Source organism: Molothrus aeneus, chromosome 2 (assembly GCF_037042795.1).
Source record: "Molothrus aeneus isolate 106 chromosome 2, BPBGC_Maene_1.0, whole genome shotgun sequence".
Taxonomy (NCBI): Eukaryota; Metazoa; Chordata; class Aves; order Passeriformes; family Icteridae; genus Molothrus; species Molothrus aeneus.
The window spans coordinates 17,108,851-17,136,162 of NC_089647.1; the positions used below are offsets into that span (position 1 = coordinate 17,108,851).

General features: G+C 37.7%; 1 protein-coding gene across 1 annotated transcript in view; it reads left to right on the plus strand.

The window, feature by feature from the left end:
- The window catches only part of ZPLD1 (zona pellucida like domain containing 1), a 65,445-nt gene extending 42,856 nt beyond the window's left edge, over nt 1–22,589 (plus strand). The window contains exons 3-12 of the mRNA XM_066568765.1: nt 2,553–2,666; nt 7,814–8,034; nt 10,337–10,518; nt 11,148–11,220; nt 14,249–14,346; nt 14,980–15,060; nt 15,876–16,047; nt 17,375–17,483; nt 20,477–20,506; nt 22,414–22,589. Of these exons, the coding sequence (XP_066424862.1) occupies nt 2,561–2,666; nt 7,814–8,034; nt 10,337–10,518; nt 11,148–11,220; nt 14,249–14,346; nt 14,980–15,060; nt 15,876–16,047; nt 17,375–17,483; nt 20,477–20,506; nt 22,414–22,589 (1,248 nt within the window). The 5' untranslated portion in view covers nt 2,553–2,560. The remainder of the gene's footprint in view (nt 1–2,552; nt 2,667–7,813; nt 8,035–10,336; nt 10,519–11,147; nt 11,221–14,248; nt 14,347–14,979; nt 15,061–15,875; nt 16,048–17,374; nt 17,484–20,476; nt 20,507–22,413) is intronic.
- The last annotated feature ends 4,723 nt before the right edge of the window (nt 22,590–27,312 follow it).

A 27,312-nucleotide genomic window follows, 5' to 3' on the forward strand; every position in this document is an offset into this window, starting at 1 on the left:
TTTTGTACATAGATTTTCAGTTTCATATTTATATGCCAGCAATAATATCATGTTCCTGTTACTATTTGATAAAACTTTTATGCTTCTATAATTGTATTAAGTGGTCAGCCATATTGGTATGGTAGAAAACTTTTGGTTAGGATGCCTTATACATTTGGGAGGTCTGAAGTTCAGAAATTTCTGTTGAGAAATAGCTTGCTAGGGGCCTTTAAGACCAGACTGGAAAAGCCAAAACGGCTGCCTTAGTTGTGTCTGGGGTGGGCAGATCAGTGGTGTTGGCCTCTCAGGATGCTTTCTAGCCCTACAGTTCTCTTGAAAAATGAAAAATTATGCATATTCATAGCTTATTTAACCAAAACCAGCAGGAGTCAGCTCAATTGCTGATGTGGATCTGCATGTTGATTCATATGCAGATGAGTCAATAGCCAAAAAGCAAGTAGGACATTATTGGTTGTGTTAAAATCTGAATTGTTCTGAATACAGCTAGAGAAATAATGCTATAAATACTTAATGTCTTAATTCAGATTTGTTCCTTAGCAATCATCTATTCTTCTTCCAAAATGCAGCAGTTTAAGTTATGTTTAATAATTAAAATTTTAGAATTTATTGTGAAGTTCTGCTTTTCATATAAAATAATAATTACAGCTTTATCAGTGGCATCTTTCATTTAACTCTTTTCAAACAGTCTTTTTTACTAGCAGAAAACCACTGTGGATGTTAGAAAATTAAACTCAGATTTAGATCTTGGTAAATTGCCCTTGATATATCCCATTGTAATGGACATCAGAAACCAGCCCATATACAAGAGAACAGTAATATCCACTTTATCAATGTAACTGCTGTATGTACAAGCAGAGGTAGGGCTCCAGAACACTGGAGAAATGCCAATATTCTGAAAGAAAAGATGTTTCTTTCAAAATAATGTACGAATTTTCATAGTAAACAAACAAGCAAAACACTGCTGTGCTTCTCCATCTGAGAGTGATGAACAGGGTGAAGAGATCATGAAAATACAGAGGTTTCATAGCTACACAGTTGGAAATTTTATTTTCTTTCTTATGTTTTCACAATTCTTCATTAACATTACCTGCAAGTGCTGTCAATCTCCACAGGAATCTAATGGAAAAAGTGTTGAGAGTCAAAGAGTGCCTTTGTTTGGAATTAGGTATCCACCTGAAACAAAAAGGAGGTTGCATTGTTGCTGTAACTCACTCATTGAGAAAGTTGTGAAGAACTAGGTGGGAGAGCTGCTTTTGGATGTGATAGTAGCAAAAGTTACACTTCCCAAATGTGCATGCTTAGCTGGAAGCTGGTGTTTCCAATTCTGCGTTTTATTCCATGTATTTCAGAGCAGAATTGCACAGGTATCATTGGCTGTACACTTGGACACACCTTTGACCTTTTAGTAGAATTTGGGTCAGTGTTTTCTTGGAGTTGATCTGTTAATGGACAAAGCATGTGGGAGTGTCCTCTAGGGGTCTTTCTTTCAGCATGGTTTGAAAATTAGTGACAGCTTTTGCATTATTGAGGAGAAGTAGCTCACACTGCTGTGTAGCCTTGAAAGATCCAGTAAAGAGTTAGAGTTTGTCTCAAGTGTTCTCTCCATGTGCTGTGGCCAGCTCTTCTCAGCAATGCAGGACAGTCCCTTGCCATGCCAGGTATGGCTGCAATTAAGTGTGCTACATCTCTGGAGTTTGCCCATGTACCTTATCCACTTGGAGAGAGGTGATCTATGGTCTTAGAGGAAGCAATTTCCTAAATCTTAGAATTGCTGAGTTCCTGTCTAGGCAAATAGAGAGCGTTGCCACATTTGGGGTCTACATCAGCAGCTATATTCTCTAGAATGACAAAATCTTACATATATAAAAACCCCAAACAAACAAACCAAACAAAAAAATTAGTGCACTTGGTACCACAGGTATTACACCTTGGAGCTTTCCTTGCAAAAGGAATCATTACTGAGAACACTTGAAATTCATGTGTTCTGATTGCCAGATACAATTCAAGTAGATGGAAGTGTCTGTACCAGCTCTTCGTGGAAGCTCAATTTAATTTCATTTGTGCTGCAAAGAATAAATGTTTGGCAAATAGATATGAACCAGTTTTTATTAAAAGATCTTGAACCTCCAGAATTTCTGAGCTAACCATTTATTTCTGTGCTTTCCTATGACTTGAAAAAATAGTTTTATTATAGCCAAGATGTCTTTCTTCAGCAATTTTACGCCGAAACATCAAAAAATGGTTGGAATTTAAATATTCAAGCAATTCTAATCTATCATTATATTTTATGCTTGTTGTTTTTCCCTTTTCTATTATCCTTGAGTGCCTTTTATTTTGTCACAAGTTATGAAGTTAGAAGCTAATAGAAATTAGGCATTACTCAGGAGCAGAGAAATGGGCCCTGCTGTCTGTGACCTCTTTCCCAGAAGCTTGTGAGCTTTATCCCCAGTTCCTTTGCTGGAGATCATCGCCTCCCAGCAGTAGAATGTTTGCAGTGAGCATCTTTAATGCAATGAACAGATGTGTATAATAACCACTCCATGTTTTGCTAGGTTTTGCAATGGAACAGGTATGGTTGCTGCTCCTGCTGACGATTAAAGTGCTCCCAGTGACTGCTCAGTTCAATGGATACAACTGTGATGCTAACCTTCATAGCAGGTTTCCTGGTAAGTATTTAATAGACTTTTTTTCTAATCGCTTCTTTATTGTCTTGGTTCAAAGCAGTGCTTATTTTTAAATACAGAGCTTTAAATCTGTCTAAGGCCTGGGGGTAGGACTCCACATTAAGTGAGTGTTAACTGTTGTTGTGACAATGAACTTGCCTAAATGCTGCACTTTACTTCCTTCTTAATTGCACAATGGGTCAAATTGAGCCTGGTAGCAAGGCAAACAATTCCCCTCACACCAGTGGGGCTTGACCTGCTTTTGCCAGTGCTCTAAACTGTCCGAGACATTCACCAGAGCTCATATTGTTGTAAATGTTCTCTATAGATTTAACACTCTCACACTTCTAACTGGATTTTCTTTCATGTTTGGGTTTTATAGTTTTCTTTTCCTCGGTAAGAGAATATAATTATATCCTTTTAATAAAATAAAGAAATAGGTATCTATTTTAAGCAAAATTACCTTGATGGCAAAATTTTAGTGCCTCACTTCAACATTAAGTCCTTGCTTAGGGACATGTGAAGCAATGAGTTGTGTCTATAGATGATGTATTTTCCTTCCTCTAAGAAAATGGGAATGAAGTCATTCTGGGGACATGGGATGCTCAGAGCTGTTAATAAAATGAGAAATAGAAATGAAATGTCAGTCTTGGTGGCATGGTATCAAGGTTTACTAAGGCAAAGGCTCCTTTAGTTTCTATTACATTGCTGATCCTTCCTGCTTCAGTTGTATCATGGGCAGAATAATAATAATAAAAAGAAGCCTGTGAATACTGTCTCTCTCATATCTTGCTTTTCTGAGATAGCGATTGACTTGAATAGTTCAGTAATGAACACTCAGTGTAGTATTACACTGTAATACCTCTGCTGTTGTTGCTTTCTGAATAATAAAAGTTTTGATTTTTTTTTTTTTCAGGAGGGGTCAGCTCTTTTATTAAATTTAAGTCAGCAGAAGGCAGAAAGTCGGTTTATTGATTCCCATGTTACTATCACACTGCTAGGTGTTTTGTTGGCATAAGGACCAACAGTGGGTTTCATTCTTTTCCACTTAATCAATATGAATGTGAAGAACAGTGAAATAAAACATGCAAAGAAGATTAAGAAGATTCTCCATTTCCAAGAAAATCACAATTTAGCTGAGTATTTTGCAAACTACTTTTTAATGTATATATTCCTATTCTATTCATAATATATATATTCCACTTAGCATCAATTTTTGCAGGCTTGCCTCTGAAGTGTGAGTGAATTTTCCCACCTGCTTTGGAGTTACCTTTTGAGTTTCTTATGTAATTGTGGTTTATCTGGTCCCAATTTCAGACTTCTTGATATGTTTGCAATAGATAGAGGGAAGTTTGTGTTCCTCTTTCTGTGTTTTAAAATTTTTCTCTGGTCATTTTTTGCACCTGCTCTGTGCCAATGTTTGTTTGCAATGAGATACCTGCGAATTGAATTCATCTCTTATTGAGGGTACTTAGGGGCCTCTTGCAGTTCTGCCTCATAAAAATGAGTCATATCAGATTCCATGTCTGCCAAATCTCATTGACTTGGGAGAAAATCTGTTTAGGTTACAGGCAAACAGATTTTTCTTAAAGTAAATTCTAATCACCCCTAACTGGCCATAAGTGCTGAGAGCAGAGTCCTTCTTTTTCTTGTTTGTCATAAAAGATTCAAAGGCTGGGATTTAATCAACAGTCTTGATGTTGAGAGCTAGGAAAGAAAAATAATTCTGTTTGTTAGTTGTGCATCTGAGATGGAGTTAAAAGCCAGGAACCCCTTTTGCCCCAATTTGACAGGCGTTATTTTCAATATGCAGAAGGGTTTGCTATGTAATGGGCTGGGGCTCTTGGAGCTGTGAGGCTGCTGAAGATGGAGAGAGCCTCTGCAGGGAGAAGGGGCTCACTCTTCCTGTGCTGGCTTCCCCAGCACCTGGCTCAGGAGAGGTCAAAAAGGAGAACATTTTAAAACCAGTATCTTCCAGGTTGAGATAGTACTCACAGAGCCTTGATGTGGGTAGATTTTTCTTCCTGTTCCTTATTTGTTCCACACAAGGAGTCTTTATTGCTGTCAGCTGGAATTCCAAGCATGATGTGCATATACTGGAGAAGCCATTGGGTGTTGCAGTTGTCTCCTCTTTTTCTTTAAATGTTGATAAGAAACAGGAGTTGTCTTCAACAAAGAGGACAAATGAAGCCTTCCTAGAGGAACCATGGAGCTCATCCATTTTTCATTTGTTTGTGCTTTTATCATTCATTGCTTAGGTGACTTCTTGCATAGGAATAGTGCTGCATAAATAGGATGACAATCAAACAGAACTTTTGTTTCTGCAGTTTGCAGGTTTATTTTAGAGTGCAGGTATGCAATAGTCATCAGGAATGAAGGAAAAATAGCCCCATTTTTGGTAGACTGAAAATGCAGTGATTTTTTTGTACCAAAGCTAGACTTTTTCGAGAGAATATATAATTAGGTTAGATCTTGCCATCATTTAGAAAGCTTACATAGGGAAAAACTTTAGTTCTGCATTGCAGTGAAGCATAGCTTTTAGAAAGCTTCTGGGGCATAGAGCCATATTAGTCTGTCTCCAGTTGGGACATGCAGTTTTGATTTAGGGGGTCTTGTCTTGAGTTCATGTTGAGAACTTTGTAGAGACTGAGGAAATGTTGCAGCTTTTTCACATACACTATGCATTTTAATTCAATATCAAAGCAGGGATTTGATCAAAGAGGAGGTTCATGAGGAGAAACTGGTTTTGAATTACAGAGGTCTTTTCATTCCTCTTCTGATGGAATGACTTTTATCAATGGTGTTCTGTGGAAACTCTTCTCCTCTGAGGGTTTTTTTGCTGCCTGCCCTGGGGTGAGTTGTCAATGTGTGGAGGGGTAAGGGAGCAGAAGTGGGCAGTGAAGCTCCCAGCATTTGTCCCCGTGAGTCTGCCCATAATTCAAGATGGTCTCTGTTTCTGTAGGATCTGTGTACCTCTTGGGCTTTACTCTCTTGCTTGAGAGACATCCATGAGCACTTCTGGCTGTAAATAGCTTGTGTGATTTGAGTCAGAAAGAAACCAAATTTGCCTGTATGGAAGCTCTGAGCCCTTACAGTTAAGGCTTCACCAGCTGGGTGCCATAACCATCAAGCCATCACTCCTCTGACTCAGAAAACCAGAGGCTTTTAATGCAGGAATGCAAATACTTTTTGTTGGTTTGTTTCTTTTAACTTATATAGGAATAATATTTACCCTCCCAAATTGTCAAGAAATGCGCTAGATATTTAGCATCTAAGAGGGCATTAGATTTGTTTGGGACTGGGTTCAGATAAATTTCTGCATGAAAAATGTTTTATTTCCAGAATGGACTAATTTGGCAGCAATACTTCCTCATGAAATAGTGGGCAGAAAAGTTTAAGTCTGGAAAGGTTGTTTATCCTCCCTCCTGTGTCACGCAGAAGTTGGTTTTGTACGATAAGTCTCATCTCCCATAGTGTCAAATGATAATTTTGCAAGCAGTAATGATAAGTTAATTGGTAAAGTTATTATGCTGCTTTCTGAAAAGGCTTAAAGTGAGTTATGAAATTACCTGAGCTACTTTGTTACATGCTGTAATTCGTTATGATCTGTTTGTGCATCATTCCAAGGAAGCATAAATGCACACTTTGCCATTCCCTGTTTTGTGCTGGCCCCTCTACCTTGGTACACTCATTAAATGGATGGTAATAGTACTCCTGCAGAGAAAACGAAGGCATGCTGCTTCCTGATCTTTGTGCGTTACATTAGTGGGATTATGATTGTGTACAAACCAGGAGAATTTCATGCCAAATCACTTCAACTCCTCTCTCGCCTCCAGTACCTTTCTGCCCAGATTTACACCCAGTGAGTAACATTTATCATGGCATTAGCTCAGGACTAAGTTTGGCCTGTTATTTTCTGCACTTGATTGTTTTGGCTTGAAAGCCACCATTAAAGCTGTCTAAATTAAACTACTTGTGCTCCTGTACCATGGGGGAAGAACTAGTTCATTGTAATGGAAATTTCATTTCCTCTCTGCTGTGACTACGAAGTGAAACAATTCATTTTAGCAGGCTTAATGGTACAGTATTGACTGAAGTTGTTCTACAATTTTTAATAGCCCTTAATCTTTAAACAGATGTAATAAATTAGTTCTATAAAAGAGTAATGTCTGTGTTTAATACAGTACAGTATGTATTTTTGTAAAGCACTGGGGGGAGACGCCAGAACAGCCCCCCCAGGCATCTATGGGCAAAGAAGACCTTAAAGAAGAGCAATGTTAGAGCTCTGAAGCAAAACAGTCTGTTGCTTGTGCCTGTATCTGAACCTGATGCTTTTCCATTCAGAACATAGAAATCTTCAAAGCTTTTGAATAAAAGGTCAAATTGGCGAAGACACTTTTTTGCTTTTCAAAAATTGATCAGTTTTAACAGCTGCTTCTTTCTAGGTCTTTTGTGTTGTCATAATGCACAGAATGAAAGATTGCAAGATGCTTTGTGGTATTGATCGTAGTCTTTCAAGAGCCAACTGATTTTTCATTAAAGCTCAAGTTGATGGTTCTTAAAAAAAACCCCAAAGCCAAAATCCAGGGAAAACCAACTTTAGAGAGATCATAATAAATTACTCTGATATGCTGTGATTGTACTTCAAAGTCTGCACAGCCTGAGACTGTGATCTCATACAAAGTGGACTCCAGACAACTCAGAAAAATGTAGCCAGTTTTCATGCCAGAGTGGGCTGGGGGGCAGAGCTTGGCCTTCTCTATTTCTCAAAATTGCTGGAAATTTCTGTTCCAGAGGGGGCTGCTTAATCAGACTCCAAATATTTAAACACTTGCTGTTTTCTACTCTATTGTAGTGTTTCATTTTACAAATGTGCTACTAAAAGATTTGCTGTGGGGATTAATATATTTCTTGCTTGTTTACGCTATGTTACTATATTAACTTTTGGTTTTTTCTTCAGCAAAATAGTAGAGTCAAATCTGTTCTTCAGACTAATGAAATTCCTACCTTTATACTCTAATATTTTCCTGAAACTGAAATCTAAAAAATTATTTGATTGGAAGTCACAACACTAGACTAACTGCTATAATAGTTGTATAATGATTACTTCAAATCTTCTTACAATGTCTTTCCCTGTGTTTTTGTTGCAGCTGAGCGAGATATCAATGTTTTCTGTGGAGTACAGACAATTACTATGAAGATAAATTTTTGCACAGTTCTTTTTTCTGGTTATTCTGAGACAGATCTGGCACTGAATGGGAAACATGGGGATGCCCACTGCAGGGGCTTCATCAATAATAACACCTTTCCAGCAGTGGTCATTTTCATCATCAATCTGAGTACTTTGGAATCTTGTGGAAACACTTTAGTGGTAAGACCAAATCAAAGTGAAATTATAGCATGGTTATGTATACATAGGATCAAGTGAATGCCCTTGACAGCATTGTATCTTTCATAGATAATATTTACTTTGTCTTGTCCAGTTGGAAACAAACCAGGGGAAGCTGGTAATTTATAATCTTGATTACTATTGAGAAAATATGGCAGGGCACACATTTGTCCTCTGATTAGAAAGTGTAATTATTTTTAAGTATTTTTTCAGTGGAAGAATGAGATTGTTCCAAGGTCTTTCTAAAAGTCTTGCTGATCATGCCTTCGATTTTGCAGAAGTGGAGAGTTTAATAGTTCATGTGTATCACATTGAGTGATATCAATGTACATATGAATCACTTAAAAATCAAGTTTAAAAATGTATTATTTTCAAGTCTTTTATTATCTCCAAAATCTTATTTGTACTTGCTCCCTGTCAATTTTACAACAAACACCCTGTTTTGTTACTAATAATTTTGCTGAAATGTTTGATATGCTCTGTGACTTAGGGTAAAATCTTACTTTAAGACTTAGGACTTAAACTTTCAACAAAACCCAGTTCAGTCAATTCAAGAATCTCTTTTCCAGCTGTAGCACCTCTATGACTTGCAGTAGAGGAATTTTCCAGGAAGCAACTTCTTCCTGTTCCTGTGTAGCTGGTCACCTTGTAAAGTCTCCGAACTTGCTATTTGATCATAATCGTAAGAGATTGATGTTTAAAAACAAAACAAAAAGACCCCCTGGTCTGATAAGTCCAAATAATTGGAGCTTCCCATGAAGTCCCCCATCAGGCTGCACTGAATAGAAAGACAAAGCAGCTGCTAAAAATATAACAAAAAACATTCCTCCATCCTCTCTGTTTATTCATGCTGTGCCCCCAAATGAAGACAAAAATGGAGCAGGGAGCATTTCTTATCATGTTCCCCACACTGGAGTTTTACAATCCCCTGCATTTCTTGGCAGTGTTTCACAGTGAAGACCTTCAAGCTAATTTTCAATAAAAGCAAAGGAAAGACAACAGTTCAGGCAGAACTTGTGTAAAACCCATGTCTTTCTGTAACACAGCAGGCTCAGCTTTTTACTTTATGGGAGTAGGGTGGTGAGGAAGTTAAAAAAGCTTTGGTTGACTGTACTAATTTAGCCTGTACTGTTTAGGCAAAAGCTCAGATCCTGGAAAATTCTATTTTCAATATTTTTGTGCCATTAAAAAAATTATTAAGTACGCTATGGGCAAAATGCATGCCCGCTTCTGTCTTTTAGGTGTGTTTTTGATGGACAAAAAATTCCTGCTGTGCATCCTGTGCTACTTACTGCAAAATGCTACGACTCATGTGCACCTAAGGATGATTCTTCCATAATGAAATAGGTTTTTAAGAAACCATGTGTTTTAAAGCTACTAAGAACATCTGTTTTGTAATACAGTTGTACAAAAGAAAGGCTGCAGTAGAAATCCAGTGCCATGTTAATTTGCCCTGTTGTGTCTGTGCCTACTGAGAAAGGAATTTGTGCTGTTCTCAGTTGTTTTCAACACAGCCCCCTTATTCAGATCAGTAGCTACAGATGGAGTGGGGCTGGGCTGATACCAGCAGGGAAGTGTCCCTCAGTTTTCCTGAGGACTGTATGTTCTTGCAGGCTCTTCACACTCTGTGAGCTGAGCAACACAGAATAGCACATGGATGCAATTCAGGTTGCATTGACATTAATTTTGTATTACTTTTGAGCTCTGTAATTTCTGACAGTTTATAGTTTATATGTAAGATTTAGAAATATATCATATAAAGACAGCCACGCTCAAAGTTCAACTATTTGGATTGTATCTGCTTATAAAAGTACCTTATTTTTGATGTCCAAACTGAAGCACAACAGTGAGAGAATATTGTTTCTGTGGACAAAATTGCTTGTGTGTTGGCCTTTTTTATTGGATATAGAAGCTCATTGTAAGGTAATACTTTTCAACAGTAATAGAAAAATTGCTTTAGTTTTTCCCAATAAGTTGCATAAATTAATTGGGAATATAGAGAAAAAAAGTACCTACCAAAAAATATGCTTCCAAGATCCATAATTCTTTTAAAATGTTGCTCAAGTCTCTTCTAAGAACAGGGATACAGCTTGTGACATTTATATGCAGGATTCCAGGGAGGTGAAAACCAGAACACAGTGAAGATGTTATTAAACTAAATAATTTTTGAATGTTTTAGTGAAGATATTTCAGGGTAAATTATGGACTAAACCATCAGTGTCCTTAAGTTCTTTTGCTCTACAGTTAACTTCAGCTAATAGTAATTTTCTCTCTTCCTCAATAGGTATCCTCAGCTCGAGGTAGCAATGCTTATGGAAATACCTCAGTGGTACAGATAGGTAATGTTTCAGGCTATATTGATACACCAGACCCACCAACGATTATCAGCTATTTGCCTGGGCTTCTGTACAAATTTAGCTGTAGCTACCCACTGGAGTACTTGGTTAACAATACCCAGCTTGCTTCGTAAGTGCTTTTTCATTTCTATGTGCTTCATCCCCATGGTTGTGTGAGCATGTATATGTGCAGGCCATAAACAGCATTGTAGCAATTTTGGCTGTTTAAGAATAAAGGGAAAGGAAAAAGCACCAAAAGAAGAAGTATTGCAAGGAAAAAGAAAATTCTGTGGTGTCATTATATGAGATAATATAATTTATGAAGACCTGCTGTTATGAAGAGACCCTTAGATAATGTAAAACTTCCCTTAAAATTCATGTTTTTGTCTCAAAAATTATAGCAGAAAACAAAATTCTTCATGAAATAGAAACTTGTAAATATAGAATGCAAGAGAAAATATTTCCATGAGTAAACTTTGTACATCATGTCAAGTTAGTTCCTTTTTGTCACTTTGCCTCTCTGCTAATTATTTTTCTGATTCGTGTTTCCAGTACCATCCATTATTTTCTGCATAGTTAAGACTGTCAGTATTTCCACTATAAATTCCTGTTTCTGAAGTTTATAACCCAAATGCATAAATTAACTCCTTGTGATATGACTCATTGAGTTTTTTAATGATAAAGCCTACTGAAGTATGCAAAAACAAAAATAAGGTATCTTTCTTCATGATGGTTTTTTGGTTTCTGGGTCTGTTGTAGGTCATCAGCTGCTATTTCTGTAAGAGAGAACAATGGTACATTTATCAGCACTTTGAATTTGTTGCTTTACAATGTGAGTATAAAGCACAGTATGACCTGGACTGAATTAATCTCTGCGCTATGTGGTTACAAACTGTTTTAGCAGATTAAAGTATAGATTCCTCTTCATAATTTGCTGTTTTCTTCCCACTCCCCCCATGAGCCAAGACTTTCTTCCAGGCATCTTTCTTCTCTGAATTCCTTCTTCCTTTTTGTTTGCATGTACCTGCTGTCTTGTGTTTATATGGCTGGTCTTTGAGGACAGACACAGTCTTTTTGTCCTGTATTTATACAGTTCCTCAATTTACAGCTCTGCCTTCCAGCTGGTAGTGCCATGTGACCCATCAATTGTAGCCATAACAATCATACTGCAGAGTGCATATTTTGTTTGCATTTATTATGTTTCTCTGTGTGTCTATAGGTGCTTTGTGCCTAAACAGAGAGTACTCTGTAGAATTCTATAAAATTATTCCAGACCTATTCCCATAGCAATGAACTGTAGCACTTTGGCTGTGGTATTTTTATGTTCAAGCCTCATCAGAGTGTTTCAATCATCTGTGGTTGTTGTGAAGGATGCATCAGTTCCAAATCTATATCCTGATGTATATGCTGCCTTAAGGTGTGGACTTTAAAGATTTAAAGGGTTAATAATTATGACAGTTTTCATCCAATGCTTCTTCCTTATGTTTTAGATAATTTGAATATGCATTATTGTAAAAGCTTTTACCATGTAAATGGGTTGGTGTCACTGAAATATGAAAAATGCAAGGACCTCTATTTAACATTAATCCCTGAAATTATATTTTTGTGTTGATTAAAATTTTTACTCATACATTTTAAATACCTGATTTAAATATCAATTTTTCAATCTATCAAGCATCATTTTTTGTAAATTATGAATCCGATTTTTTTTGCATTATTATTCATGCCATCGTGTTGCTGAGTTATAATTCATGCAACTGATTTAAAAGTCAATGCTTTATGCTTTGAACATAATGAGCTATAAATATTGCAACAGGACATTTTTCAATGGCATTCTCTAAAAAATCATGTTTGTTTGAAAGAGCAAAGCTCCAAATAACAACCTATAATCTGTTAAAATGATGATTATAGTTCTTTCATTTTTAAATAAACCTGTGATCAAAAAGATGGGGCAGAATGAAGAAGGCAAATTTCTCAGTCAAACCAAGCATTGACCACTGCATGTTGACTGCCTTTCAGGGCCTGGTTCAGCAAACAGCCAGGAATAAATGCTATTGATGCTCATATTGAGCACATTTTTTCCTGGAGATATCTCCAAAAGCCAAAATGTGCTTTCATCCTGCCCACCTCTGTATAAGTGTACAAGTTGACAGTCACCAGTGGTGGTAGCAGCCACATGACTCACCCTAATGAGTAGCACTGTCAATGAATAATACTGCTAAGGCTGGCAGATTCCAGTGGTGGATATGCCCTTCTGCTTCACTCCCCAGGGCTGGATAAATACATGGACAGCTTGTGCACTGCCTGCATTTTTCCTTGTTGGGAGTGCCTCTGGACACCTGCTGTCTTGTGAGCTCGCTTGATCCCTGTTTTAGTAGTCCTTGTTTTGGGCCTCAAGGCTCATGTCCACCCTTGCTATTAGTGAGGGGATGTGTACAGATTTGTCTCTTGACTGCAAGCTGTCTTCTCCAAATTTAGCTGTATGGCTATTTCTTAACATTGACTCTTCATCTTCTAAGCTTACCTCTGTCTTCTGTCACAAGGTGTTGTTTAGATTTACTTTGTGATGCTAGTACATGTCATTGTTAGGAAAGACAACAGCTGTTAAGGTAGACTCAGAGTTTAATAGCAAAATGTTTAATAGGCTTTCACAGAGCCTAAGTGGCTATGTGCTTTTATGCCTTTTTGCAAACATCTCTCTAAATGAATAAAAACTACTCTTAAAGAATAAAGAGCAACTATGGAGTGTAATAGTGAGGGTCTTGCACTTTTTAATCAGTTGCAAAATGTGGCAGAACTGTTATAGAAATGTATAATTTATCTGAAAGAAGGCAAACCTACCTGAAGGCCTCTGATATTGCATAGAATAGATATTGGGCATGCTGTTAATTTTGGCATTTGAAAAAAAAAAAATCACTTGGTCTCTGGTGCAAACCCTCTTGCTGCTGTCATTTGCTGCTTGCCATGGTCTCGCTTGCCACAATGAACCTGGTTGAAATATTATCTACCAGTTTTTTTCGTATATATTGAGTGTTTGGAACTTTGACAAGAGGTCTCAACATGCTGAGTCACTGTGCTATCTGTATTAGCACTGTATTTGACAAAGGTGACTTTACCAGGTAGTGCATTTTGATATTCTCAGTTAATCTCTGTTGCGCAGATCTCTTTCATTGCTTTGTTGGTAAAATGTAAAGTGATGTTAATGGTTGAGATTTTGAACAAAAAGCCCCAGTAAAACAGCTATATTTAAGTAGTAGTATATGGGGAATTCCCAACTTTTGTGTTGAATACAGCTTTCTTGAAACAGTTCTTTTGAAATACTACAATTTAAATGAAAACGTTTGTTACTTGTGATTTTCAATAAGCCACTTCTACAGAAACTACACTTTGGCATAGCAGAATGTCTTTGTTCTCCCAGACTATAGTTTGAAATATATAACATCTCATGGATAATATTGCTAACTCCACTAATTCAAATAACCTTAGCAACCTTTCCTGGGAAAGAGTGCTGTGTGACAACCCAGTAAATCTCCTTTATTAGAAAACCGGAGTAGCTTCTCTGTGTGCCTGTAAGCTCTGGGAGACTTACTGAAGTGGCAATGAATGATCTGTTTTCCTTAATCACTGAGCCAACCACCTTATTAAATCATATATTCTCCCAAATTGTTGCATGGGGCAGAGCCAGTCTTTACAGACAAACTTGTAGGCAATTTCTCTGGCATTGCTTCTTCCCTCCAGAGAACTAAGTAGCAATCATTCTACACAGAAGGGTCAGAAAAATTGCTGAGAGCTCAGTCTGGATGCAGATGGGTTGTTAAAGTGGAATTTCTGTTACAATTGAGGCAATGTTTGTTTTACAGGATTCAACCTACAGCCAGCAACTCCTTATTCCAAGCACAGGTTTACCTTTGAAAACCAAAATATATGCAGCTGTAAGAGCAACCAACCTTGATGGCAGGTACCATAGAGGGTGTTATTTCTTATCATGCTTGCTTTTTAGCTCTTGTTACTTATCTGATTTAGAATCATGTACTTTCCTCATTGCTTTTTGTATTTCAAAATAATGGTTGGTGTTCAATAATCACTGCTCTCAGCTGGAGGGTGTCAGGTCCTTGGCAGTGAATGCATATTTTGCTGCAGATCTCGTTATGAAAGTTTTCCTGAATTAGACTTTAAATCCTATATTGCTTTTTTTTTTTTTGTTTTGTTTTTAAGAATAGGCCTCTCTTGGACCAAACGAGAAAATCCAGGGCTTTTAAAAGTGGGTTGGTTTTGATTTCTAGTCCTTTGTGGCCATGATTTCTGAGAGGAGGTGTGCAGTGTGTGTTGGTGTGGTGGTTGACTTACATGAAACCAAATTATTTGATTTATAAAGTTCTGCTGCTATGTTGTGCTGTTTAATCTTCTAAGTACTTGAAGAAACAGGATGCCTGGCATGTGACCTATTTAACACGATAACTCAGTTTCACTGTAACAGCCTGCACTACCTGTTTGTATGCTTTTCTGTGCTGTCCTTTCATCTCACCTCACTCACACCCCCCCATGCTTGCATTGCCAGCTCCCCTCATCTATCCCTTTACTCCCTGTGCAGGTGGAATGTTTTGATGGACTACTGTTACACCACACCATCTGGCAATCCTAGTGATGATCTTCGATATGACCTTTTCTTCAGGTAGGGCCTGTTGCAAACCCAGTATTTTGTTGGTCCTTCTTTAAAAAATAATTATAAACTTTTTCAATAGTAGTGTCTTAAACTGCCTGGAAAGTTTAAGCATTGTTAGTAGATAGGACCAAGGGCTAGGCTTATAGATAACATGTCTGAGCTTCTTTTTGGGTGAACATAAACATAGAAGCAGGTGCCAAGTCATAAGAATTATGAAGACAGAAAAGCATATATCCAAAGTACTTCTACCAGAGATAACATAAATGCTTAAAGTGAATGGCTAAACTGGCCTTTATTTTACCAAAGGTGAATGTGGTGAATTACAATGATATAAAACATCAGAGACTTCAGTCCAGGAAAGTAGTTAAGCAAATGATTAAATATAAATAGATGCTCCTACTTCTACTCACAGTAATAACATTTATTTGAATTGGAACTTTGAAAAATATCCTGGCAATATCTTAAATTAAATTTTATCCATGACACCTAATGGAGAGGTACAGTCTTCATTTGGAGTTGCCTGTCTATACTGGTTAGCATACCTGCTTCTTGCTTCAGGTCTCAAGTTTCTTTGAGCACTGGAATTAAATGGTACCTTGATTATAGCTCTGGTGCTGCAAAACAAAACAGTGGTTTTGTAGAAATGTGTTTCAGCAGAGGAACCTGCAGCCTAATGGTGCAGGCAGATTATATCTGCAGATATTTTCATTTCCAAGGAACTAAAGCGTTGATCTTGCTGCTTAAGCTATCATATTCCCAGCTAAGAGCTTCAAATTACTAACAGAGCTGCTCATCCCAGTTTCACTCTTCTCTACAAAAACTAGCTGTGACAAGGACCCGCAGACAACCATAATTGAAAACGGCAAGAGTCAAATGGGCCGGTTTTCCTTTGAGGTGTTTCGCTTTGTGAAGCACAAGAACCAGAAGATGTCCACGGTCTTCCTTCACTGTGTGACGAAGTTATGCAGAGCAGATGACTGTCCCTTTCTTGTGCCAGTAAGTTGTAATTATTTGGGTATAAAATAGGCATCCTAGAGTTCTGCATACAAATGTTGTGGAAGTTTGGATGGCACAGAATGAAAGTGACTTGTAGAGGCTGAAGTGAGAATGTTTTTTGTGTCTGAAGGAATGTGAAACTACTGATGAAGAATATGGAAATGAATACTGTCATCTGGAGATAAAATAATACTAGACCTGCAAAACACAGCTTATTGAGTATATGAGAAATTACCTCTTTGCCTTGTGGTCCTTAATTTTAAAAGTAACTACTTTGAGATGGCTTTCAGGTTGATGTTCTTAGTATAGGAGTAAGATATCCATCATCACAGTGATGAAGAGAAATATCTTAGAATATAGTTTATGGAAAAGTTAAAGCTATAGAAAGTGGTGTTATACTGACAAGGAAAATTTGTGGAAATTTCTCACAGTGAAAAAAAATATCATGCCCCTTAGAGTATATCATCTCCTCTATCATCTGAAAACTACTCTTGCGCTGAAGTTCGTGATGTTATGTCTATTTAAAATTAACTAATTTTAGGAGTATCAGGAACAACAAATAAAGTTTGGAAATGGAAACATTTAAATAAACATATAAACACAAAGTTCTGTGCTCTCTTCAGAACACTGCATTGTTTCCTACTGAATGACTTCCCATTTAGAATTTTAAAGTGCGGACAGTTCAGTATACTCCTGAAATTTTGTATGCTATTTTATATTTTTATGTTACACATTTACAAAATTCATTTTGCATTCATTTTATTTTCTGAGGTTTTTGAAGTTCTTTTACAAGGAGCTGAAACTAAGGAAATGCTCCTGTTTGGAGCACACTTGAGTACCATAGATTAAGGTAGATGGTAGGTTACAAATGTTAAAGGTGCATTCCAGATGAGAGTGCTGAGGATTGTTTTAGTGTGTCATTGCTATTTAGAACTCCATGGAAGATGTGCAAACTCTCACTCAAGAAGCTTGCTAAAATAGGGATTGTCAAGCAAAACAGATTTGTTGGGGAAAACTGTCTGTAAACATAGCTTTGGGAAATTAACTACTGAAAATTTAATATACTATAAGATGGATCTTGTACACAACAGTAATGTAGCTTTGTAAACAAAGTGAGGCAAAATAAAATGGGAAGCCAGGAATTTATAAGATGCACTCCTAGGCAATATTGCAGATGTTTTTATTGCAAAGTGATTTAATGCATACTAAGAAATAAAATCAAAGTTGTAGTATTCCTTACCAAAGAATTCATATTACATCAGGAAGCACAAAAAGGCCACAGTTCTGTTCCACTCTGAGTCTGTGATTGTTTTGATTGACCACTCAGATCTGCAGTAACAGAGAAAGAAGAGATACTGGTGGAAGGACGACTTGGCACCCTCAGAGCACATCGGGCAATGCTGTAATCTCTGCTGGCCCCATCATTACAAGGAGTGGTAGGAATAAGCAATCTTTCTCTATGGACTGCAGGAATTTCATAAACCTGGGCAAATGTTTTGCAGTTTAATGTAAATTTGCAGTCACTTTTTGCTGAGTATTTTTTTTACTACTACTGAATATTTTTTACGACATTTTTTACTACTTTGTTCAGTAGAAATTTCGAGCTACTATTTTTGTTTGGCTCTCACATGCTTCTTCCTCCAATAAAATCACCATAGGATACTGTTACACATATAAGGCTATTATAAAAGTCCAGACTCAGTGGGTTGACTTTTTTTTTGTCAGATTCCACTGGAGATAATAGAATTTAAGGCATTGTGTTCAGTGTTGCAATTTAATTTGGATGGATAATGAATATTCACTGTCACTTTCTATTCACCATTTCTTCCAGCTTCCCTCTGGGTTTTTATCTACGTGTTGCTTAAAATTAATGCACACTATTCTTAGATTCAGCTGTAAGAAAGAAATGGGACAAAACCATTGTAAATTTTAAACAGTGGGACAAAATCCAGTTTTAATTGAGGGTGAAATTCCATGATTTTCATTTTTATTGCCAATTGTTTTAGGAAAAAAATAAAAGGCAGCTCTAAATGTAACCTGCAGTCCCTGAAAAAAATTTATATGACTGCTGTTTAAGTTTTACAAATTACAAATATTTATAAGTAGTTGCAGTTAAGCAATTGATTTCAGCAGTCTTAGGTTTAGGATGCTGAGAGTAGGACTGAACCTGGTCTAGGAAATCTAATTTAAAACTTGAGAATAAAATCCTTCTTTAAATACCAAGTAGTTGTACCTGTATACAAAGAGAGCAACTGACCCTCCAGAATGGGGAGCCACCTCACAAGGGACCATTTCTAGAGCAAACAGGCTCTGTTATGAGCAGCATATCTGCAATGAAAATGAGTGATTTTTTTCATTATACATGGTCCCATTTGAGTTGCTGCCATCTGATTAGCCAAGAAAAGTGAGAAGAACTAACTTCAAAGTTGCATACATGAGTACATATGGGAAATGAGTGATGGATTTGCTCAGCCAAACAAGCGTGCTGGAGTAATGCTGCCTTAGGCAAGGAATGGAAACTAGATACAGCTTCTTATACAAGCAGCCCCTGGTAGGTAATATAGCTCATGATTCAAACACTGTGGATGCTATTTTTACAATTCAAAAATTAAAAAAAAAAAAAAGGATACTGATCAATTATCTTTAAATATTGCATAGCTTCAAGCAAAGAGATCTGATGGATGTTTAATGGTGCCAAAGAAAGTAGAAACAATTTTATAATTTCATGACAACTGTTGAGGTTGTTTAAATAAAATCATGAATAAGGCTGAAAAAGGAAAATAAATTTTTAGGCATATTCTAAAGGTGGGTGGATAAAACTTTTTTGATTTCTCCATCTTCATAGTGTGCTTTTGGAGCATTCCACTCATGCTGACAGAAGGATGGTTTAATGGGAAGTACTTGAAAAAAATGGGATTCAATTCTAAACTCTCACACAAATTTAATGATTGGCATTGGGCAAGTCCCTCAATCTCCCTTGCATTTCCCTTTATCTTCTGGATCAGAAACAGGTAATTAGTCCTGCTGTCAATTCCCTTTGTGAAAATAAACTCGTAAGAACCAGGAGGTTGATGAAACTGTTTTAACAAACTAAAAGGGGGAAGGTCATGTGAGAACTTAACCAAAACTATCTGGATGATGAATAATTTTGGATAAATTTGGAAAATTTTGGATAATTTTTTCGAATTTAGGTAAATTTTGGATGAGGAATACCAGGGTGTAGTGCTGGCTTGCACTGATGTGAGGGTGCATGGAAGTGCTTACACTTTTTTCAAGGCTAGCTCTGGTCTAGCTTTAACACGGATACATTTGTCCAGAGCCCATCAAACCTGCTGCACCTGGCTCACCACAGTCCATATGCCAGGAGTAGCACTGCAGAGATGTGCCCTTCCCTCATTTAGGGTGGAGCTGCAGCTGTCCCAGGGCTGGCCTGGGCACATCAGCACCTGCAGGGGCTCCTCAAGGTAGCTGGGTCCCCCTGTGACCTGTCATCAGCTGCTCTGGCAGTGGGGCTGCTGATGCAGCTGCCTTGGTAGGAACAGAAGAGTGCTGCTGCAAAAGAGTGATGGTCCTTCTCCCGAGTGTTTCTGAGCTCACATTTCTAACATTTGGCTCTTTTCAGGGAAATGTTATTCCTTTTTGTTTATCCAAAATAAGTCATTACAGGAGGCGTACACAGAAGAAAATGCTTTAGTCTCTGTACAGAGACAAAGCAGGGACCTACTTGTGAAGTTAAAATTATGTAGCTTTTGATGGATATCTCACTTAAGCTTGGGAGACAGCTGCTCAAAACAAATGTATATGTGAACTGTGCTCACAGATTGCACAAAAAGCCCCCAAAACAGTGACAAGAATTGAAATTCTGAAATGGACACTGGTAAGTAAAAACTGAAGACAAAATACAAATGTTAGCCTGAATATAAAGCCACTATGTAACTGCCAAGAGGAAAATGAGCATGGCAAAAAGAACTTTTTTGTAATAATTTATGGTCGCTGACATATTTTTTCTTGTAAAACTCAATGTTTTTCCTATAGAGCTATTTTATAATATGATTAAGTGAAGGGGCTTACATATAACATTGTGCTGATGCTTCTGTTGTTACTGAGGGAGACAACAGGACTGGCCACCTTTTCAATTAAGAGATTCTTGATTTAAGGTGGTATTGGTTTGTTTTTCCACAATTTAAATTTAAAAATTTAAATTAATATTTTAATATCTCCTGGTATTAAAAATGAAGCAATGACATGCAATTAATGTTATTGTCCATATTTTAACAGAGATGCTAAAAGCTGCTAGTCAATGTGGAAAGCTGACCTGATGTATTTTTAAAATAAAGCTACAACTACTGGCTTTTGTGTTGCAAGAGGGAGGAGGTAGGCATAGGTATTTTAAAAATATAACACATCCTTTTTTTTTTTTTTAATATAGATGAGACACCAACCAACAATTCACAGCTTGGTAAGTTAATCAGAATTTCAAGAAACACAAGTGGGTTTATGAGGGAAGCAGAACTGAGGATGAACCATTTTGATTAATATCTATGCACTGGGATTTTTTTCCTTTTTAAAATTTTTATTTATTTTTGTTGCTTAAATGAGTCAATACCAACATGCTCTGAAAAGAAAGTGATTGGTGAGTATGGAATTCTCAGTTTAATTTGTGCACCCAACACCATCTACATTGAAATTTTAATTCCTGTGATGAAATTGAAATGAAGATCTGATGCTACGACATTTGAGGGTGAAGGGTACATTACAGCCACCAGAGAAATGATGCAAAACCAGACTTAAACAGTAAAATTTTCCCATGCCACACAGAAGTAAAATAGGAAAATTGTTGTTATGGTGCAGTCTAGCTTGGTTCACATCTCAAAGCCAGAAGGTCAGAGCTTCAGCTCCTGTTCTCCTAGTGTTTAACCTCACAAAGAGCCTGTGGAAAAACTTGGATGGAACTCGTGCCCTGCTGGGGCAGTGAAGGAAATAGGCTGCAGGGGAGTTCAGCTCTTTAAGTTTCAGGGTGCTTTTCCTTTGGGCACTTGGAACACTTGTGTCAGCCTGTCTGTTACTATTCTCTGCTGGCAACAAGGAGTGGCTGATGGCTAAGAAAGGATGATCAGGTGGTACATTGGGCCATTCCACCTTGTATTTCTTCCTAATAGGACTGAGTGGAACAAAGAATCCATTCTGTCCTCTGAACTCTGATGCTATTTGTTCATTTCTCTACTCAAGTCAGAATATGTAAAATCAGTTGCTGTTCTTGCCTGTCATGGAGAGTTCTCCCTGTAATTAATTGTTCCCTGGTGTGCTCCTACCCATGGATATAATTAAAATGATAAAAAGCAATTCTTTATTTGCTGCACACAGTTTGCTGTGTTGATGGCTGCTATGTTTCCTTCCCATCCAACAAAAGAAACATCCTCCCATCCCAGAGCAAAAGCCTTTCCTTTGCCTGTTGCTGTCTCTGTGGAGAGCACAGAGGTAGAGTGGGGTGAGGTTACTGCTGCAGCAGCCAGAAAGCAGTACAGTGTTGGGAAGGGGAGGGTGACCAAATCAACAGTGCTTATTTCCTTTCAGCTTGGGTGAGAAGAGTGGGATTAATGGTGTTGAGAGCAGGGGGCTGCTTCTGGGAGGAGCAGTCTGGTTTCTCACATGAGGACTGTGTTGTCATTTCACTGCACTCTCCACCACTGGTAATGGCAAATTCTCATGGATGCTCAAATTCTTTTTTTCCCCTCCTGCTGGAAAACACAATACCAGCTGTGGGTGTATGTGGCCCATTATCTCAGAACTGGTCCATGAGCAGCTTGCTGATCTGCAATAAGTACTCAATATGTCATCTTTCCTATCTGAGAATTGATAAACATATTAAGAAGCCCTTTCTGAAGGTGTGCAACAAGCTTCCAGAATGTCCAATATCCGGTGCCAGACATGTCTGCTGATTTATATAGACTTTGAATTGAAATGTAGACAATCACAGTGGGGAAGAAATCTTTTCATTAACTTGATTAGGCCACAAATCCTTAAACATCTACATTGATAACTCTTGGATAAGTTCTTGGATAATGATAGTCTTGCTTTGAGTAGCACAGGTCAAGGTTGGTCACTGGAAGATGAGGGATAATGCCTCAAAAGGCACATGTCTTTATCCCCCAACATGATTGATAAAAAGAATTAATAACTGTTTTCAAAATATACTTAGATAAGCTTTATCCAAGTAGACAGGTGCACATTCTGAGGTACAGCTAGTTTTAGTTCCTTCCTTGCAATTATACAGTATATTGGGTGTTGGAAGGGGATGGCAGAAGTGTGTGGCACACATGAGAGATAAAACCAGGTGTCACCTGAGAATTTTTCTTCTCCTTGCAGCTCACCCAAACGGACCTCCTTTCCAGATGAACACGGTCACCAGTGCGCTGATTTCAGGCATTGTCGTCCTAGGAATTTCAAGCATTTTCTTTTTTGTGTGTTCTCTAACCCTTCTGCACAGAAACTGGCCCAACAGTTTGGTCCTGAGTGGCATCCGAAACCCAGTTTTCAACTGAAAGTGATTTGTTTGCACTTTTTGTTTGGGGTTGCCTTTCTCGTCTGTGAAGTATGATTCCATTAAAAAGTAATATTAAGGCAACACTCCAGTGGTATCCAGCTTCTGTTCCAGCTATTCTGTATTTGTAGATTTGCTAGGTGATGTTGTGTAGGTAAGCAGAGTGATGTTGGTAACAAGCCTAGAAAATGTTGAGAATCTCAATTGTGTTTGCGATCAGACTGCATGACATTTGCCCATGAATGTGCTCACAATAGAGCTGACGTCTTCATCTGCTCAGTAAGGTCTAAAAGCTGAAGAGGCTGCAGATGAGAACCTTTCCAAGTAGGCCACTTTAATACAAAGGCTGATGTATTCAGGAAAGTTCCTAAGTTCATGAACACCTAGTAAGATAAGGATAACTTCTTTTTTGTTATTACATTTTTCACAAATATAAGTGTGTCTCAGGAGGAATTTGTTTTCAGCTGTCTTGGCTAAAAATAAGTGAAGAGAGGCTTGGAACAAGTGACTTTTACTTATTTGTAATTTGGAAGTGTTTTCTTATATATATCTTCCATTGGCTTGTGGGGGTATCATTTATCAAGTATCACCCAAACTTTCCTCACAGAAAATTATTTTTGGACCACAATTTGGCAACTGAGTAAAGCTCTCAGTAATATACTAATTGTTAAGGGCAAGTTTTGCCCCGTGAGATTTTCAGTTCTCAGATAAAACTTTCATTTCCACATGAACAGTCATCAACCAGTGCTGATTTCTTTAGCAGATTTTCTGCATGAGTTAGACTTGTCCACTGCATGGATGAGGGGAAGAGGGCAGCTAGGAGGATAACAGGCTACAAGCAGTACTGTACTTTTGCCTCTAGTTAGTCTGATGAACATCTGACATACCTGAAGTAAGTGTGAGGGGCAGGTGCCCTCAAACAGGAGCACAAGGCAGTGGCTTAGCTGTGTAGACAAAAATGCTGGTATTAGAGAGGCCACCATAGACAAAACATATTAAGCTGGACTGGATAGACAGTTGGGATTTTGGTCACACATACAGCAGTTAAATTTCATTTTTCGTGTACTGTACATATTGGCCTAGAAACACCTCATTGATATTTATCATCATCCTGTGTTAACTGTGTCTGTGTCAGAACTGGCTAATGATCAGGGCTTTTTGGCTCTCAAGGCTAAAGACAAATACAGTCTTGTTCTCGGTTTTCTCTGACCCTGTAAATGCTGTATAAAGGCCTGTTGTTTGCAAATTCCACTGTGCTGTAGGGCAGTATCCCTAACAACCAATACTGTGCCTGTTTTCCTCCAGTCTTAATACCTCAGAAACATTTTTGCACTTCAGGGGTTAGGTCTGATGACATGTAAAACACGATTGTTTAATAAAATTAACATTTCAGAGTGCATGCTTTGTCTGAACTGCTTTCCTTCCCCTGTCCAATTGCTACTTTTGTACATGCTTCCAGGGACCTCATTCTACAAAGAGGAAAACTGCACCTGCTTTTTTAAGTTGGTTTGGTAAGAGCTTTCAATATACAGGATAAATTAATATAATTATAGATTTACTGACCTTTAAAGGAGCGTGGTAAACTCTGAAGATTTATATTCCAGCCTGGGGATAAATAAATTCAGATAATCTATTTTAATTTACTAATAAAGACAACCACAAAAATCCCATTAATGTAATTACTACTTAGTAAGGAGCAGCTTTAGCTGCTTTAGTTGCTTTCAGCTTTAGTTGAAAGCTTCCAAGGATGGAGATAGCCATTATCATCCTTAGAAAGTTGTTTCAGCAGTTAATTGATCTTGTCAATGCTTTTTAAAATGGTTACTAATGTGAATATGCCCATTTTAACTTACTGGCTGTTAAAAAATGTCAGGCTGTGTCTGCTAGAGAGAGGGAGAGACCCTTTTTCTAACACAAATCCCATACAGTTTAGCTAAGACCACAGAAAAAGAAAGTGAGAGGTGTTGGAAGCAACAAAAGTTGCTGATATGGTATCATACTATTTGATTTCTCTGTGTTTCTGGAAGACAGTTTGTCGCTTTTCTATAAAGAAATGTATTTCGTAGTAATTAACCAAGTCTTGTTGACCACATTTTTTGAGGGTCAGGTAACCTATTACAAAAATGGAGTTGCTACTCAATAATGTAATATGCAGAATGTTATTATTTTTTTTTAAATTTCTGGAGTGTTTTTGTTTTTGTGAAGAACCAGGTAACATATCTGTGTAATTTTTCCTCATGTGTAAATTGCTGGTACCAAAGGGTGATCTCCCTCTAGATGAATTAGTGACAGAGTTCCAACAGCCATCTGTAGGAGTCATTACTGAGCTTGCTATGGATTGTGAATTTATTTGTCTTAATCATTCATTAAAAGAGATAAATATATGTTCCTCCTTGGTAAAGAAACATGGAGAGCCACAGGTGGAAAATGATGCCTTAACCAAGGCTTATCCATTTACAGATCTGACATGGGAATGATTTTTGAGTTGTAGGGGAGCTGAAAACTTGAGCCAGGCTGGCAAAATATTTCTGGGAACGTGAAGACTGACTGAATTCATAAAAACATCCCCATCCTGGTTTGTTTGAAAGAAATATACAGGTGTTAAGGAATAAGTGGAATCCATAATTTGTGACCTCACAAGTTTCAGGTAAGAGGTTAGGCAGAAGTTGAGTGGATATGCATGAAGGTTACACCCTACTTTTTGAAAGGCAGGATGTCAGTTGAGAGGGAATGGGGAATGGAATGAAAATAAAAGTTTTAAATGAAGTACTGAAACTAAGATGACACTTTGTACCTTGTGTGAAGGAGCTCTGGCCCAATACAAAATGGGAATTTTGCAGGTGTTAAGTGAAACTGAATTGCTACAAGAATAGTGGCTCTGATAACGTAAGCAATTCTTTTAGGGGTGCCTGTTATGTGTGTTTTTTTTAATGCTTTTTTGGCACAGAGGTCAAGTTTCTGCAGGTAATCACAGTGTACTGAAATATTCTCAGGTCTGTGACCCAGATTGTGGAGTAGACCAAAAAGAAACTGAAATTTTAAGCTCACTTCTAAATCTAGTAGAATTTAATAAATATGTAGAATGGTGAAAACACTTGCAGGCTTCCCCCTTGGGAGAGGTAAATGGCATATCCAACTGGAGCTATGTATACTAGTGCTTGAGATAAATTCACTTGATGTTTGAGAAACAGGCTTTGGCTGAGGAAGCTGGAAGTAAATAATGTTTCCTACTTCATTCAGCAGGCAGTATTTCTTACTCTCAATATCTCTTAGGCTCCACAAAGGTGCCAGAAGAAGCAGACTTGCCCTGATTGAACTACTCACCTCGTCATCTGGAGGAGACATAGGTAGGAGTGTTGTGGTAAACTAGGAAATGTTCCAATTGTTGCAAATTGGTCCTTCCTCAGGTTACTCCCAGGTTTTATTTCAATGCCACTTGGACCTTCCACCATGCCTTTCAGGAAGAAGCAGGTAGGATGGACGTGGAAGAGACATCAGAGAATAGCTCTGCACAGACTGGACCTGTGGTTGCAGTACTGTCATGGCTCTTTGCCATAATGTCTCTTTTGAAATATTTTATTAATTTTTCTCTTATTAATTAATTCTTTCCTGGTCTTTTAAAGAGAATGTTTGTATAATTAGGAAGCACACACTTGAGATTAGAGAAATGGAAAATACACAGTGGAAAAGTTGTTTGACTTATTTTGTGAAGAAGGTAAAATAATCATGTTTGGTAAACAGAGGAAGGTACTGGCCAGCCAGATTTCAAATGCTGCTATTGCACTTTTAACCTCTGCTTTTGGACTTCAGGGTCTAGCATGAAAAGTACTTTGTGCTAAAACAGGATCTGCTCCTGTCTTTGCAACCAAAAAATACTATTCAGCCATAGCTGAAACATTTGCTGCAATCCCCTGTGAAAAGGGAAATCTTCACTCTCTGGAACTCATAAGATGGTGGTGGTTATAGACATTCACCATCCTCACCTGAACAGGCATAAAATGCTCTGCTTACATCCTGGACTACTTGTGCATAGACTCTAGGTCTCTGAAGTGTGTTTATGGAACTTGCTTGTTTTGCATAAATAAAACAAAAAATAAAAATAGCTTTGCTTCAGCATGTTTTCAACCCCTTTTTCTGGACTGAAGATTGAATCAAGGGAGGCCAGTATTCCTGCCAGCAGTCTGCTATATTTCTCATCAAGACAGAGAGGCTGAATGATATCCATTACAGACACTCTAAGTGGGTAAAGAAGAATCTGCTCTTGTGACTGTTTTCTCCTCAGTGTTGTAATCCCTCATCTCTTGATTCAAGCTGAGCTTGAATCAAGCTCTATTCAGACAAATTTTTTACTTTTATCAGGTAGTAATATGTCTCTGCTTAGCAGCTGTTTTGAGGAACAGCCTCATTTTGTGTGGTTTTTTAAACTGATTTTTTTATCTGTTTATGAAGAGGAATTAGTGAACTGGACCAGTCAGTACAATCGTAAGCTACTTTATAGAGCAGATATTCCTGATTTGTGTTTTCCCCTCTCCAGATTCTAATAGATAAAAATAATGAACCTGTTAATGCAAATGCTAATTGCAAATGACTGTTAGGGCAAAAATTCAGTGTAGGGCCTGTAGTGGATGACTCAGACGATCATGCACGCACAGTGTACACAAGCTTGTGTATTCTGCACAGGCTTGCACCCCTTCTGGAGCCAGTGACACGTCAGGAGGTGAGTA